At 44.1% G+C, this 15,791-nt stretch overlaps 1 protein-coding gene across 3 annotated transcripts in view; it reads right to left on the minus strand.

Moving 5' to 3' along the window:
• The window catches only part of LOC124032358 (copine-8-like), a 211,626-nt gene that overhangs the window by 22,324 nt on the left and 173,511 nt on the right, over nucleotides 1-15,791 (minus strand). For all 3 annotated transcript variants that reach the window (XM_046344707.1, XM_046344706.1, XM_046344705.1), the window contains 4 exons: nucleotides 7,670-7,716; nucleotides 7,324-7,505; nucleotides 3,979-4,106; nucleotides 2,273-2,375 (listed from right to left, as the gene is read on the minus strand). In XM_046344707.1, the coding sequence (XP_046200663.1) occupies nucleotides 2,273-2,375; nucleotides 3,979-4,106; nucleotides 7,324-7,505; nucleotides 7,670-7,716 (460 nt within the window). The remainder of the gene's footprint in view (nucleotides 1-2,272; nucleotides 2,376-3,978; nucleotides 4,107-7,323; nucleotides 7,506-7,669; nucleotides 7,717-15,791) is intronic.

Consider the following 15,791-nt stretch of genomic DNA (forward strand, 5'->3'; position numbering starts at 1 on the left):
GATGGCTGAGGCAGGTTAGATGTAGATTGTAGATGGCTGAGGCAGGTCAGAGGTAGATGCTGAGGCAGGTTAGAGGTAGATGGCTGAGGCACGTTAGAGGTAGATGGCTGAGGCAGGTTAGAGGTAGATGGCTGAGGCACGTTAGAGGTAGATGGCTAAGGCACGTTAGAGGTAGATGGCTGAGGCACGTTAGAGGTAGATGGCTGAGGCACGTTAGAGGTAGATGGCTGAGGCAGGTTAGAGGTAGATGGCTGAGGCAGGTTAGAGGTAGATGGCTGAGACAGGTCAGAGGTAGATGGCTGAGGCACGTTAGAGGTAGATGACTGAGGCAGGTCAGAGGTAGATGGCTTGGCTGAGACAGGTTAGATGTAGATGACTGAGGCAGGTCAGAGGTAGATGGCTGAGGCATGTTAGAGATAGATGTCTTGGCTGAGGCAGGTCAGAGATAGATGGCTGAGGCAGGTCAGAGTTAGATGTCTTGGCTGAGGCAGGTCAGAGGTAGATGTCTTGGCTGAGGCAGGTTAGAGGTATATGGCTTGGCTGAGACAGGCTAGAGGTAGATGGCTTGGCTGAAACAGGCTAGAGGTAGATGGCTGAGGCAGGTTAGAGGTAGATGGCTTGGCTGAGACAGGTTAGATGTAGATGGTAGATGGCTGAGGCAGGTCAGAGGGAGATGGCTGAGGCAGGTTAGAGGTAGATGGCTGAGATAGGTTAGATGTAGATGGTAGATGGCTGAGACAGGCTAGAGGTAGATGACTGAGGCAGGTCAGAGGTAGATGGCTTGGCTGAGACAGGTTAGATGTAGATGGTAGATGACTGAGACAGGCTAGAGGTAGATGACTGAGGCAGGTCAGAGGGAGATGGCTGAGGCAGGTTAGAGGTAGATGGCTTGGCTGAGACAGGCTAGAGGTAGATGGTTGAGGCAGGTCAGAGGTAGATGTCTTGGCTGAGGCAGGTTAGAGGTAGATGGCTGAGGCAGGTTAGAGGTAGATGTCTTGGCTGAGACAGGCTAGAGGTAGATGGTTGAGGCAGGTCAGATGTAGATGGCTGAGGCAGGTCAGAGGTAGATGTCTTGGCTGAGGCAGGTTAGAGGTAGATGTCTTGGCTGAGGCAGGTTAGAGGTAGATGGCTGAGGCAGGTTAGAGGTAGATGGCTGAAGCAGGTCAGAGGTAGATGTATTGGCTGAGGCAGGTTAGAGGTAGATGGCTGAGGCAGGTCAGAGGTAGATGTCTTGGCTGAGACAGGTTAGAGGTAGATGGCTGAGGCAGGTTAGAGGTAGATGTCTTGGCTGAGGCAGGTTAGAGGTAGATGGCTGAGGCAGGTCAGAGGTAGATGTCTTGGCTGAGGCAGGTTAGAGGTAGATGTCTTGGCTGAGGCAGGTTAGAGGTAGATGTCTTGGCTGAGGCAGGTTAGAGGTAGATGTCTTGGCTGAGGCAGGTTAGAGGTAGATGTCTTGGCTGAGGCAGGTTAGAGGTAGATGGCTGAGGCAGGTCAGAGGTAGATGTCATGGCTGAGGCAGGTTAGAGGTAGATGGCTGAGGCAGGTCAGAGGTAGATGTCATGGCTGAGGCAGGTTAGAGGTAGATGGCTGAGGCAGGTCAGAAGGCCGAGGTAAGATAGAGCAGCAGACAAGATCTTAAAAGGAAGGTGTGGCTGTTCTAATGGTTTTACTAACAGTCGCAAATTCCCTTTAAACCCAGTCTGCTGTGAGGTCAGAGGTTAGAGGTCATCAGAGGTCAGAATGCCGCGCCGCTCGCCCATTGGACAGCTGGCCAGTAAACACCCTCCCAGTGTATTCTCACGGCCAGAGAGACACAAAGTGGATTTTTCAAACAGACATTTCAAAAAGGCACAAGCAGAAGTTAATGTAAAGTAACAGGGCTGTGATGTTCATATACGAAACCTACATTTGGTCAATGAAAAATAGATCCAAACAACAGTAAATCAACTAGAATGAACAACAGAACTAAACATAGGCCTACATCCTGAAATAAAGTGGCTCTGACGAGCATGGCTCAAAGCAGCAGAAAAAAAGACATTGATTTTGGCCTGGAGCTAATAGCCGAGGTTAAAAAAAAGGCGCGTTAAAAGCAGAGAAGTTAAAAGCAGAGAAGTTAAAAGCAGAGAAGTTAAAAGCAGAGAAGTTAAAAGCAGCCGTAAAGCCCAGCGGAGAAGGAGAGAAAAGACAGAGACAGACACAGAGAAAGAGACACAGGGAGACAGAGGGCAGAGGAGGATTATGGGTAGCGGGAACATCCAAGCAGCCTACTCACATTGACGATGGCCTCCTTGGTCTGGGCCATGTCTGATATGACTCCGTCTGTGATGATGAGCAGGACAAAGTACTGAGAGCCGTCCTGTACGACCGCTGCATATCTGGCAGAGAGAGAACAGAGACTGTAAATTAACTGCAAGAAGCCCAAATACATTTACATTTACATTTAAGTCATTTAGCAGACAGCGACTTAATACAGTTCATATTGGAATAAAGCGTAATTATTTCAAACCTTGCTTACATTTGTTTACGATCAAGTCTTTTTATTTTTCGTGGAAATACCCGGGAGCAGATTTGCCTGTGTTTTTAGTGTATCCTCTGTCTATGACATAGACGCTCAGAATGTATCAACCTATTCTGGGAATCCAGCATAGGGTGCCTCTGAACTGTGTATAGTTTTACCTGCCCTGCGCTTGTTTGACTGGGGGGGGGTTAGGCCAACAACAACACATTAAAAGGAGATCTCTTTTCAGATACTAACTTCCTGTCACCAGAGAGCCAGAGTCCCAGAGCCTCAATATAGACATGTTAAGTACAGCCTGCTGTGTACTGTAACTCTCCTGTCTGTGATGAGCCAGAGTCTCAGCAGTATTCTGTATGTACGTGGCCTAGTTTCCACCTCCCATCCCTAGCTGTCCATAACATGAATAATTTACTGATGTGTTTAGCAATTCAAGTTGCTGTATTGTTTCTGTTATATATATGTTTTGTTTGTTGTTGTTATTGATGGATTGCCAGGTAGAGGCTCTGACCAGGGGCTGTATGCATTAAGCCTCTCAGAATAGAATGACTGATCTAGGATCAGCCCCCATCCCGCCCGTCCATGTAATCTTATTCATTATGATCTGCTCCTCTGAGACGTTTCACACGGACCCTGATCTTATTACTGTAACTAGAGAAGACAACAGTGACAACATCCAAGAGCTCATTATGCCAAAACTAAGGACGTTATTGACATTTCAGCCAGACCTCTGGGGTTTGTTGAGTCCCTTCTTCTGCTTTCTAATTTTGCCTGTCAAACGATTGGCTCTCTGGAGTCTGGAGTCGACACTTGAATTTGTGTGTGTGTGTGTCATCATAAGACAGAGACATGAGAGATTACTGCTGTTTGGGAAGTTACATGGACATCAAGCGAAACACACACACACACACACACACACACACACACACACACACACACACACACACACACACACACACACACACACACACACACACACACACACACACACACACACACACACACACACACACACACACACACACACACACACACACACACACACACACACACACAAACAACGTGTGACCATTTATTAATTTGTTCTGGGACTTGACCACAAGTTACATCTGTTACCGCGGCAACAGTTTTTTTTTTCTTCCCCTTTCATTAAATCACCACACATCCAAAAAGCTGATAGTGTCTGTTAGTGGTCTGTCTGGATCAGTGTGGAGATGAAGGTTTCCTGAAGGTTTGTCTTTCAACTTATTTTCTAACCAAGGTTGAGGTAAGGTTGATTAATGACCAGCCTTGCGTTGCTGTTGAAATGTAGCCTGATCCCAGATCTGTTTATGCTGTCTTATCATTCCTTTTATTGGCTATAGGAGATGGCTGTGCAGCACAAACAGATCTGGGATCAGGCTATATGAGTTGATAGGAGAGCTTCTGTACTGTCTGTCTCGGGGGCTTACGGTCACACTCACTTTGCCACATGGTTGACAACCGGAGAGAAGTTGGTGGGTCCGTAGAGTTGTACAGTCTTCAGACTCTGATGGTATGCTTCTAGAATCCCCTCCATTCCGTTGCAGTAAGGGTTCTCTATGTTGCCATTCTGTGATGGAGTAAATACAAAACATTTAACCTGAATTAAACTCAACAAAAACTATAAACGCAACATGTAAAGGGAACTGAAACAAAAGATCCCAGAAAAGTTCCATACGACCAAAAAAGCATATTTCTCTCACATTTTGTGCACAAATTTGTTTACATCCCTGTTAGTGAGCATTTCTCCTTTGCCAATATAATCCAACCACCTGACAGCTGTGGCATATCAAGAAGCTGATTAAACTGCATGATCATTACCATTATATCATTACATGATCAACACTGACTTGCCTAGTTAAATAAAGGTTAAATAAATTAAATAAAAAATACACAGGTGCACCTTGTGTTGGGGGCAAAGGCAGTTTTGTCACACAACACAATCCCACAGATGTTTAAAGTTTTGAGGGAGCGCGCAATTTCAAGTTGATTGCAGGAATGTTCACCAGAGCTGTTGCCAGAGAATATAATGTTAATTTCTCTACCATAAGCAGCCTCCAACATCGTTTTAGAGAATTTGGCAGTACGTCCAACTGGCCACACAACTTACAGACCACGTGTAACCACGCCAGCCCAGGGCACCAGCTGTTCCGGAAGACTGTGTGATCACACTCTCCGCAGCCGATGTGAGTAAGACCTTTAAACAGGTCAACAAGGCCACAGGGCCAGATGGATTATCAGGACGTGTACCGCGAGCATGAGCTAACCAACTGGCAAGTGCCTTCACTGACATTTTCAACCTCTCCCTGTCCGAGTCTGTAATACCAACATGTTTTAAGCAGACCACCATAGTCCCTGTGCCCAAGAACACTAAGGTAACCTGCCTAAATAACTACCGTCTGTAGTAGCCATGAAATGCTTTGAAAGGCTGGTCATGGCTCACATCAACACCATTATCCCAGAAACCCTAGAGTCACTGTAATTTGCATACTGCCCTTACAGATCCACACTGCCCTTTCCCACATGGACAAAAGGAACACCAATATGAGAATGCTATTCATTGACTACAGCTCAGCATTCAACACCATAGTGCCCTCAAAGCTCATCACTAAGCTAAGGACCCTGGGACTAAACACCTCCCTCTGTAACTGGATCCTGGACTTCCTGACGGGCCGACCCCCAGGTGGTGAGGGTAGGTAGCAACACATCTTTAACGCTGATCCTCAACACTAGAGCTCCCCAGGGGTGCATGCTCAGTCCCCTCCTGTACTCCTTGTTCACCCACGACTGCATGGCCAGGCACGACTCCAACACCATCATTAAGTTTGACGATGACACAACAGTGGTAGGCCTGATCACCGACAACGACGAGACAGCCTATAGGGTGGAGGTCAGAGACCTGGCCGTGTGGTGCCTGGACAACAACCTCTCCCTCAACATGATCAAGACAAAGGAGATGATTGTGGACTACACACCTGTTGTATTCAGCATTTCACTGTAAAGGTCTACACACCTGTTGTATTCAGCATTTCACTGTAAGGTCTACTACACCTGTTGTATTCAGCATTTCACTGTAAGGTCTACTACACCTGTTGTATTCAGCATTTCACTGTAAGGTCTACTACACCTGTTGTATTCAGCATTTCACTGTAAGGTCTACTACACCTGTTGTATTCAGCATTTCACTGCAAGGTCTACACACCTGTTGTATTCAGCATTTCACTGTAAGGTCTACACAACATATTTGGTTTAAAAAAATAAATAAAAATAAACGTATTCTTACTTTGCGGGGCTATGGCGGTGGAGACCCTGTTGATGCTCATTAGTTTTATTGTACAACACCATCCCCATCCAGCTTTGCGGGTAGGAGAGTAGGACCAGTAACCGGAAGGTTGCTGGATCTAACACCCTAGCCGACAATGTACAAATCTGTTGCTCTGGCAGTTAACCCTCAACAACAACTGCTCCCCAGACGCCGATGACACATTTCGGTTGAATAGATTCAGTTGTGCAACTGACTAGGTATCCCATTTCCATCCACATTAACTGGCTGAGAGAAGTCTAATTGATTGAAGAATTCATCAGGTTTATAGAAGCCAAATTGCACAATAAAAGGTTTTAAATGAATCCCGTGTTTAATTTATGCTTGCTCATATCTGTCAAAGGAACACACATGTTCAATCCCTCACACGCACGCACGCACGCACGCACACACACACACACACACACCAGAAGAAGTCAGTCAGAGCCAGCCACATTAATAAACACCAGAAGAAGTCAGTCAGAGCCAGCCACATGAATAAACACCAGAAGAAGTCAGTCAGAACCAGCCACATTAATAAACACCAGAAGAAGTCCGTCAGAACCAGCCACATTAATAAACACCAGAAGAAGTCAGTCAGAGCCAGCCACATGAATAAACACCAGAAGAAGTCAGTCAGAACCAGCCACATTAATAAACACCAGAAGAAGTCCGTCAGAACCAGCCACATTAATAAACACCAGAAGAAGTCAGTCAGAGCCAGCCACATTAATAAACCTGCTGAATGTTTGAAGTGTGCTTCTTTGAGTCATTACTAACAGCATTATTAACACCCTCAGTGATGTACTGTACAGTAGCTAGCTATAGTTACATCTGCAGGCAGTGGCTGTACAGTAACTAGCTATAGCTACATCTGCAGGAAGGGGCTGTACAGTAGCTAGCTATAGCTACATCTGCAGGCAGGGGCTGTACAGTAACTAGCTATAGCTACATCTGCAGGCCGGGGCTGTACAGTAACTAGCTATAGCTATATCTGCAGGCAGGGGCTGTACAGTAACTAGCTATAGCTACATCTGCAGGCAGGGGCTGTACAGTAGCTAGCTATAGCTACATCTGCAGGCAGGGGCTGTACAGTAACTAGCTATAGCTACATCTGCAGGCAGGGTCTGTACAGTAACTAGCTATAGCTACATCTGCAGGCAGGGTCTGTACAGTAACTAGCTATAGCTACATCTGCAGGCAGGGGCTGTACAGTAACTAGCTATAGCTACATCTGCAGGCAGGGGCTGTACAGTAACTAGCTATAGTTACATCTGCAGGCAGGGGCTGTACAGTATAGTTACCAGTGAGGATCCATCCATCCTTCAGGCAGAGGCTGTACAGTATAGTTACCAGGGGAACTCATTGGACATCAGATAATACCTAGTTTAGCACCAAACTCTGCAAGCTCTACCAGCCCCAGTGAGAATCTGTAGTGTGCGTGTATGTGCACGTCTGCAGTCATAGGAAGATGATAGATAGTTACCAAGGGGAACTCGTGGGACACATGTCCATCGGGGGGCAGCTTGGCTCCGAAGCCCAGAGCAGGGAACATCTTGTCACTGTCATAGTCCTGAATGATCTCCCCGACAGCTTTCAGGGCCATGGCGTATGCATTCATCTGGTACGGGTTCATATAGTGTAGAGAGGTTGACTGGGACGGGTTCCCTGGAGAGCAACCCAGGTGGGTTAGAATGCAGGGTTCAGAGTTCAGAGCTTGAGTAGAGACAGCAGCCTGCTGGACTTGAGAGCCTCACAGTAAGAGATTGTCAGCTTATAGAGCTGTAGAATAAAATATACAAAGAATGTATCAAAATAGTACCAGCCCTCACCATTGGATGCTGTGAAATCAATGGCCACCGTGAAGTGAATCTGAGTTCTGGAAGAGAAGAACAGAGAAAAATATTGATTTTAGATATTGTAACAGAGAACTCCTGGTGTCTAATTAATAGTTGGGTTGAGTCCCTCTCTCTCTCTCTCTCTCTCTCTCTCTCTCTCTCTCTCTCTCTCTCTCTCTCTCTCTCTCTCTCTCTCTCTCTCTTTCCAAAGCAAGTGAAATAGATAATAAACAAAAGTGAAATAAACTATAAAAAATAAACAGTAAACATTACACTCACAAAAGAATAAATACATTTCAAATGTCATATTATGTATACAGTGTTGTAACAATGTGAAAATGGTTAAGGTACAAGAGGGAAATATCAAAATTGGATTTGTTTTCAAACTCTTTGTGGGTCTGTGTAATCTGAGGGAAATATGTGTCTCTAATATTGATCATACATTGGGAAGGAGGTTAGGAAGTGCAGCACAGTTTCCACCTCATTTTATGGGCAGTTTGCACATAGCCTGTCTTCTCTTGTGAGCCAGGTCTGCCTATGGCAACCTTTCTCAATAGCAAGGATATACCTTTCTCAATAGCAAGGATATGCTCACTGAGTCTGTACATACAGTGGGGCAAAAAAGTATTTAGTCAGCCATCAATTGTGCAAGTTCTCCCACTTAAAAAGATGAGAGAGGCCTGTAATTTTCATCATATGTACACATCAACTATGGCAGACAAAATGAAAAAAAAAATCCAGAAAATCACATTGTAGGATTTTTAATGAATTTATTTGCAAATTATGGTGGAAAATAAGTATTTGGTCACCTACAAACAAGCAAGATTTCTGGCTCTTACAGACCTGTAACTTCTTCTTTAAGAGGCTCCTCTGTCCTCCACTGGTTACCTGTATTAATGGCACCTGTTTGAACTTGTTATCAGTATAAAGACACCTGTCCACAACCTCAAACAGTCACACTCCAAACTCCACTATGGCCAAGACCAAATAGCTTTCAAAGGACACCAGAAACAAAATTGTAGACCTGCAACAGGCTGGGAAGACTGAATCTGCAATAGGTAAGCAGCTTGGTTTGAAGAAATCAACTGTGGGAGCAATTATTAGGAAATGGAAGACATACAAGACCACTGATAATCTCCCTCGATCTGGGGCTCCACGCAAGAACTCACCCCGTGGGGTCAAAATGATCACAAGAACGGTGAGCAAAAATCCCAGAACCACACAGGGGAACCTAGTGAATGACCTGCAGAGAGCTGGGACCAAAGTAACAAAGCCTACCATCAGTAACACACTACGCCGCCAGGGACTCAAATCCTGCAGTTCCAGACGTGTCCCCTTGTTTAAGCCAGTACATGTCCAGGCCCGTCTGAAGTTTGCATCTGAAGAGAGCATTTGGATGATCCAGAAGAAGATTGGGAGAATGTCATATGGTCAGATGAAACCAAAATATAACTTTTTGGTAAAAACTCAACTCGTCGTGTTTGGAGGACAAAGAATACTGAGTTGCATCCAAAGAACACCATACCTACTGTGAAGCTTGGGGGTGGAAACATCATGCTTTGGGGCTGTTTTTCTGTAAAGGAACCAGGACAACTGATCCGTGTAAAGGAAAGAATGAATGGGGCCATGTATTGTGAGATTTTGAGTGAAAACCTCCTTCCATCAGCAAGGGCATTGAAGATGAAAAGTGGCTTGGTCTTTCAGCATGACAATGATCCCAAACACACCGCCTGGGCAACAAAGGAGTGGCTTCGTAAGAAGCATTTCAAGGTCCTGGAGTGGCCTAGCCAGTCTCCAGATCTCAACCCCATAGAAAATCTTTGGAGGGAGTTGAAAGTCTGTGTTGCCCATGTAACAGTATAACTTTAGACCGTCCCCTCGCCCATACCCGGGTGTGAACCAGGGACCCTCTGCACACATCAACAACAGTCACCCACGAAGCATTGTTACCCATCGCTCCACAAAAGCCGCATGCCCTTGCAGAGCAAAGGGAACTACTACTTCAAGGTCTCAGAGCAAGTGACGTCACCAATTAAAACGCTATTTAGCGCACACCGCTAACTAAGCTAGCCGTTTCACATCCGTTACACTCACCCCCCTTTTGACCTCCTCCTTTTTCCGCAGCAACCAGTGAACAGGGTCAACAGCATTAATGTAACAGTATAACTTTAGACCGTCCCCTCGCCCATACCCGGGCGCAAACCAGGGAGCCTCTGCACACATCAACAACAGTCACCCACAAAGCATCGTTACCCATCGCTCCACAAAAGCCGCGGCCCTTGCAGAGCAAAGGGAACTACTACTTCAAGGTCTCAGAGCAAGTGACGTCACCGATTGAAACGCTATTTAGCGCGCACCGCTAACTAAGCTAGCCATTTCACATCCGTTACACCCAGAAACAGCCCCAAAACATTATTGCTCTGGAGGAGATCTGCATGGAGGAATGGACCAGCAACAGCCCCAAAACATTATTGCTCTGGAGGAGATCTGCATGGAGGAATGGACCAGCAACAGTGTGTGAAAACCTTGTGAAGACTTACAGAAAACGTTTGACCTCTGTCATTGCCAACAAAGGGTATTTAACAAAGTATTGAGATAAACTTTTGTTATTGACCAAATACTCATTTTCCACCATAATTTGCAAATAGATTCATTAAAAATCCTACAATGTGATTTTCTGGATTTTTTTTCTCATTTTGTCTGTCATAGTTGAACTGTACCTATGATGAAAATTACAGGCCTCTCTCATCTTTTTAAGTGGGAGAACTTGTACAATTGGTGGCTGACTAAATATTTTTTTGCCCCACTGTAGTTAAAGCATTCCTTCATTTTGGGCCAGTCACAATGGTCAGGTATTCTGTCACTGTACTCTCTGTTTAGGGCCAAATAGCATTCTAGTTTGCTCTGTTTTTTGGTTAATTCTTTCCAATGTATCAAGTAATTTTATACTTATGGTTTGGTTGGGTCTAATTGTGTTAATGTCCTGGGCCTCTGTCGGGTCTGTTGGTGTTTGTGAACAGAGCCCTAGTGGTGTTTTACATTGTACACAGAGGATATTTTTTGCAGAATTCTACATGCAGAGTCTCAATTTGGTGTTTGTCCCATTTTGTGAATTATTGGTCTCTCTCTCTCGAACTCTCTCTCCTCTACAAAGTTACATCCTAGTGGCTCGGCTTGAAGATATAATCCTCCCCATCTGTCCAGGAGACCACCTCAATTACCCAGAAGCCATCACTCTGCTCTCTGCTTCAGCTCTCACCTGGGAGAAAAGCAAACCAGCTTTCCTGTTCAACCGAGTCGGCGCCTCAAAAAAAAAAAACACATTTATTTTATATATGTTTTATTTTTCATCCTTCTCCCAGGAGCATAAGATAAATGAATTCACAGTAGCAGCAGAGAAGCAGCCAGTCTGGTTTCCAAGCCCAGTTAGGCAGCAAGCCAGTCCAACTACATGCATGGCCACACATCTGGATGGCTTCGCTTGGCTGGACTGCACCCTTACCACTTTTAAGATTTATAAGACGTGTTTGACTGACAGGATAGCAATTACTACAAACATACACTGAGTATACCAAACATTAGGAACACTTTTCTAATATTGAGGTAAAGCCCTCTCCCCTTTTTCCCCATGAATAGCCTCAATTCGTCCGGGCATGGACTCTACAAGGTGTCGAAAGCGTTCCACAGGGATGCTGGCCCATGTTGACTCCAATGCTTCCCACAGTTGTGTCAAGTTGGCTGGATGTCCTTTGGGTGGTGGACCATTCTTGATATACACAGGTAACTGTTGAGCGTGAAAAACCCAGCAGCTTTGCAGCTCTTGACACAAACCGGTGTTCCTGGCACCTACTACCATGCCCCGTTGAAAGGCACTTAAATATTTTGTCTTGCCTATTCACCCTCTGAATGGCACGCATACATAATCCATGTCTCAATTGTCTCAAGGCTTAAAAATCCTTCTTTAACCTGTCTGCCCCACTTAATCTACACTGATTGAAGTGGATTTAACAAGTGACATCAACAAAGGATTATAGTTTTCAGCTGGATTCACTGGGTCAGTCTGTCATGGAAAGAGCGGGTGTTCGTAAAATGTTTTGTACAGTCAGTTGAAGTCGGAAGTTTACATACAAATAAGCCAAATACATTTAAACTCAGCTTTCACAATTCCTGACATTTAATCCTAGTAAAAAATGTCCTGTTTTAGGTCAGTTAGGATAACCAATTTATTTTAAGAATGTGAAATGTCAGAATAATAGTAGAGAGAGTGATTTCAGCTTTTATTCATTTCATTACATTCCCAGTGGGTCAGAAGTTTACATACACTCAATTAGTATTTGGCAGCATTGTCTTTAAATTGTTTAACTTGGGTCAAACGTTTCGGATAGCCTTCCACAAGCTTCCCACAATAAGTTGGGTAAATTTTGGCCCATTCCTCCTGACAGAGCTGGTGTAACTGAGTCAGGTTTGAAGGGCTCCTTGCTCGCACACGCTTTTTCAGTTCTGCCCACACATTTTTACAGTATTGAGGTCAGGGCTTTGTGATGGCCACTCAAATACCTTGACTTTGTTGTCCTTAAGCTGTTTTGCCACAACTTTGGAAGTATGCTTGGGGTCATTGTCCATTTGAAAGATCCATTTGCGACAAAGCTTTCATTTTCCTCCCTCATGAAGCCATCTATTTTGTGAAGTGCACCAGTCCCCCCTGTAGCAAAGCACCCACACAACATGATGCTGCCATCCCCCTGCTTCACCATTGGGATGGTGTTCTTTCGGCTTGCAAGCCTCCCACTTTTTCCTCCAAACATAACGATGGTCATTATGGCCAAACATTTCTGTTTTTTGTCATCAGACCAGAGGACATTTCTCCAAAAAGTACGATCTTTTTCCCCATGTGCAGTTGCAAACCGTAGTCTGGCTTTTTGATGGAGTAGTGGCTTCTTTCTTGCTGAGCGGCCTTTCAGGTTATGTCGATATAGGACTTGTTTTACTGTGGACATAGATAATTTGTACCTTTTTCCTCCAGCATCTTCACAAGGTCATTTGCTGTTGTTCTGGGATTAATTTGCATTTTTCACACCAAATTACGTTAATCTCTAGGAGACAGAACGCGTCTCCTTCCTGAGCGATATGACGGCTATGTGGTCCCATGGTGTTTATACTTGCGTGCTATTGTTTGTACGGATGAACGTGGACTTGTGGAGGTCTACAGTTTGTTTTCTGAGGTCTTGGCTGATTTATTTTGATTTTCCCATGACGTCAAGCAGAGGCACTGAGTTTGAAGGTAGGCAATAAAATACATCCACAGATACACCTCCAATTGACACAAATGATGTCAATGAGCCTATCAGAAGCTTCTAATGCCATGACATATTTTTCTGGAATTTTCCATGCTGTTTAAAGTCACAGTCAACTTAGTGTATATAAACTTCTGACCCACTGGAATTGTGATACAGTGAATTATAAGTGAAATAATCTGTCTGTAAACAATTGTTCCTCCCAACAGAGTTACCTCTCGTTCCAGTGCCTTTCTGAAGACAAAGCAATTCTCCGGTTGGAACATTATTGATGTTTTATGTTAAAAATATCCTAACGATTGATTCCATACATCGTTGGACATGTTTCTAAAGGACTGTAACAGAACTTTTCGAGTTCTTATCTGGATGAAATGCTTGCGCCTCATGTAGATGGATTACTGGGCTGAACACGCTAACAGCAAGTGGCTATTTGGACATAAATGATGGAGCTTTATGGAACAAATCAGTCATTTATTGTCAAACTAAGATTTCTGGGAGTGCCTTCTGATGAAGATCATCAAAGGTAAGTGAATATTCATGGTGTTGTTTCTAACGTTGTTGATTCCAAAATGGCGGATATTCCTCTGGCTGTTGTGGGCTCTGAGCACCGTTCTCAGATTATGATCACCATGAGATACAGATTAGGTTTTTTCCATAAAGTTTTTAAAAAATCTGACACAGCGGTTGCATTAAGGAGAAGTCTATCTTTAATTTTGTGAACAACACTAGTATCTTTTATAAATGTTTATTATGAGTATTTCTGCAAAATCCCCGGATGTTTTGGAATCAAAACATTACTGCACGTAAGGCGCCAATGTAAACTCAGATTTTATGATATAAATATGAACTTTATCAAACAAAACATACATGTATTGTGTAACATGATGTCCTATGAGAGTCATCTGATGAAGATCAAAGGTTAGTGATTAATTTGTATCTATATTTCTGCTTTTTGTGACTCCTATCTTTGGCTGGAAAATCTTTCATTTGCTGTTTTGGACTTGATAATGTGTGAAAGTTACATATTAAAAAAAAACATTTTTGAATTTCGCGTGCTGCCTTTTCAGCGGAATGTTGTGCTAGAAAGGTTAATGCGCTAGAAAGGTTAATGACTCCAACCTAAGTGTATGTAAACTTCTGACTTCAACTGTATACTTAAACCATACGATAAACTGGAGCTACACAAATAAAACGGTGTTAAAAGTTAAATTACACAACTAGACAGAAATACTGTATATTATTCTCAGTAGGCTTCATTGTAATGAACTATTAGCTCCTAGAGTGTGCAGCTCAGTAGGCTTGATGGTCAATAACTATTAGCTCCTAGAGTGTGCAGCTCAGTAGGCTTCATGGTCAATAACTATTAGCTCCTAGAGTGTGCAGCTCAGTAGGCTTGATGGTCAATAACTATTAGCTCCTAGAGTGTGCAGCTCAGTAGGCTTGATGGTCAATAACTATTAGCTCCTAGAGTGTGCAGCTCAGTATGCTTCATGGTCAATAACTATTAGCTCCTAGAGTGTGCAGCTCTCATTTAAAAATATATATTTTTAAACTGTCTGACCTCCTGTCAGACCAGACTGGACATTATCCTTATACTGGGAAAACATCCTTATATCCCTTCCAGACACACAAGTTCCATGTCAATGAATAAATATATAAAGACTTGGAGAGCTGAGAGACAAGACAGGGTAAAGACAGTAATTTCCCTGATGGGGTTGTTAGGCACAATAACAAGCAGAGAGAGAGAGAGAGAGAGAGAGAGAGAGAGAGAGAGAGAGAGAGAGAGAGAGAGAGAGAGAGTTGACGAACACGACCCGATGGTAAACAAAGTAGTGTTAATTAATGGTAGGAAGAGTTTACTACTAAACATGTTCTGACAAAACCCTCATCAACAGCTCTCTGTCAGGGTCTGTTTTTCTTGTTCATCTGATTCCCACTTCTGTTGTATTGTATATTAACATCATCCATTAAAAAAAATATATATATATTTTTTATTTAAAATTTTACCCCTTTTTCTCCCCAATTTCACGGTATCCAATTGTTGTTGTAGCTACTATCTTGTCTCATCGCTACAACTCCCGTACGGGCTCGGGTGAGACGAAGGTTGAAAGTCATGCGTCCTCCGATACACAACCCAACCAAGCCGCACTGCTTCTTAACACAGTGAGCATATCCAACCCAGAAGCAAGCCGCACCAATGCGCCGGAGGAAACACTGTGCACCTGGCCACCTTGGCTAGCGCACACTGCGCCCAGCCCGCCACAGGAGTCGCTGGTGCACGATGAGACAAGGACACCCCTACCGACCAAGCCCTCCCTAACCCGGGCGTCGCCCCACAGACCTCCCGGTCGCGGCCGGTTACGACAGAGCCTGGGCGCGAACCCAGGGACTCAGCGCCCTTAACCACTGCGCCACCCGGGAGGCTAACATCATCCATTTTAAATGGAGTCCTGTGTCAGTCATCTCTATTGTATTTTTGCCTACAGTGTATAATCATGTTTTATCATTAGGCTGTCAGTGTATATGCAAACAGCCTCACTAACATTTAGGAAAACTGCGAGATAAGGAGTCCTTTCCCAAAAGGTGTCTTATAAACCAATAATGAGCCATGGGAGGTGAAAGTAGCCATGATTTAACAGGAAACTAAGTGTCCATAATGAGAGACAAGGGATTAGTGATAGCTAACATAGTATCGAAACTACAGAATGAATAACCTCATCACTGCTGTTCTATGCAGTGTTTAATTTAAATATATAAAGCTGACAACTGTGTGTCATCACCATTACGATAATTACCGTCATCATCGACACCATAATCAATAT

This window comes from Oncorhynchus gorbuscha, linkage group LG03 (genome assembly GCF_021184085.1).
Source record: "Oncorhynchus gorbuscha isolate QuinsamMale2020 ecotype Even-year linkage group LG03, OgorEven_v1.0, whole genome shotgun sequence".
Taxonomy (NCBI): domain Eukaryota; kingdom Metazoa; phylum Chordata; class Actinopteri; order Salmoniformes; family Salmonidae; genus Oncorhynchus; species Oncorhynchus gorbuscha.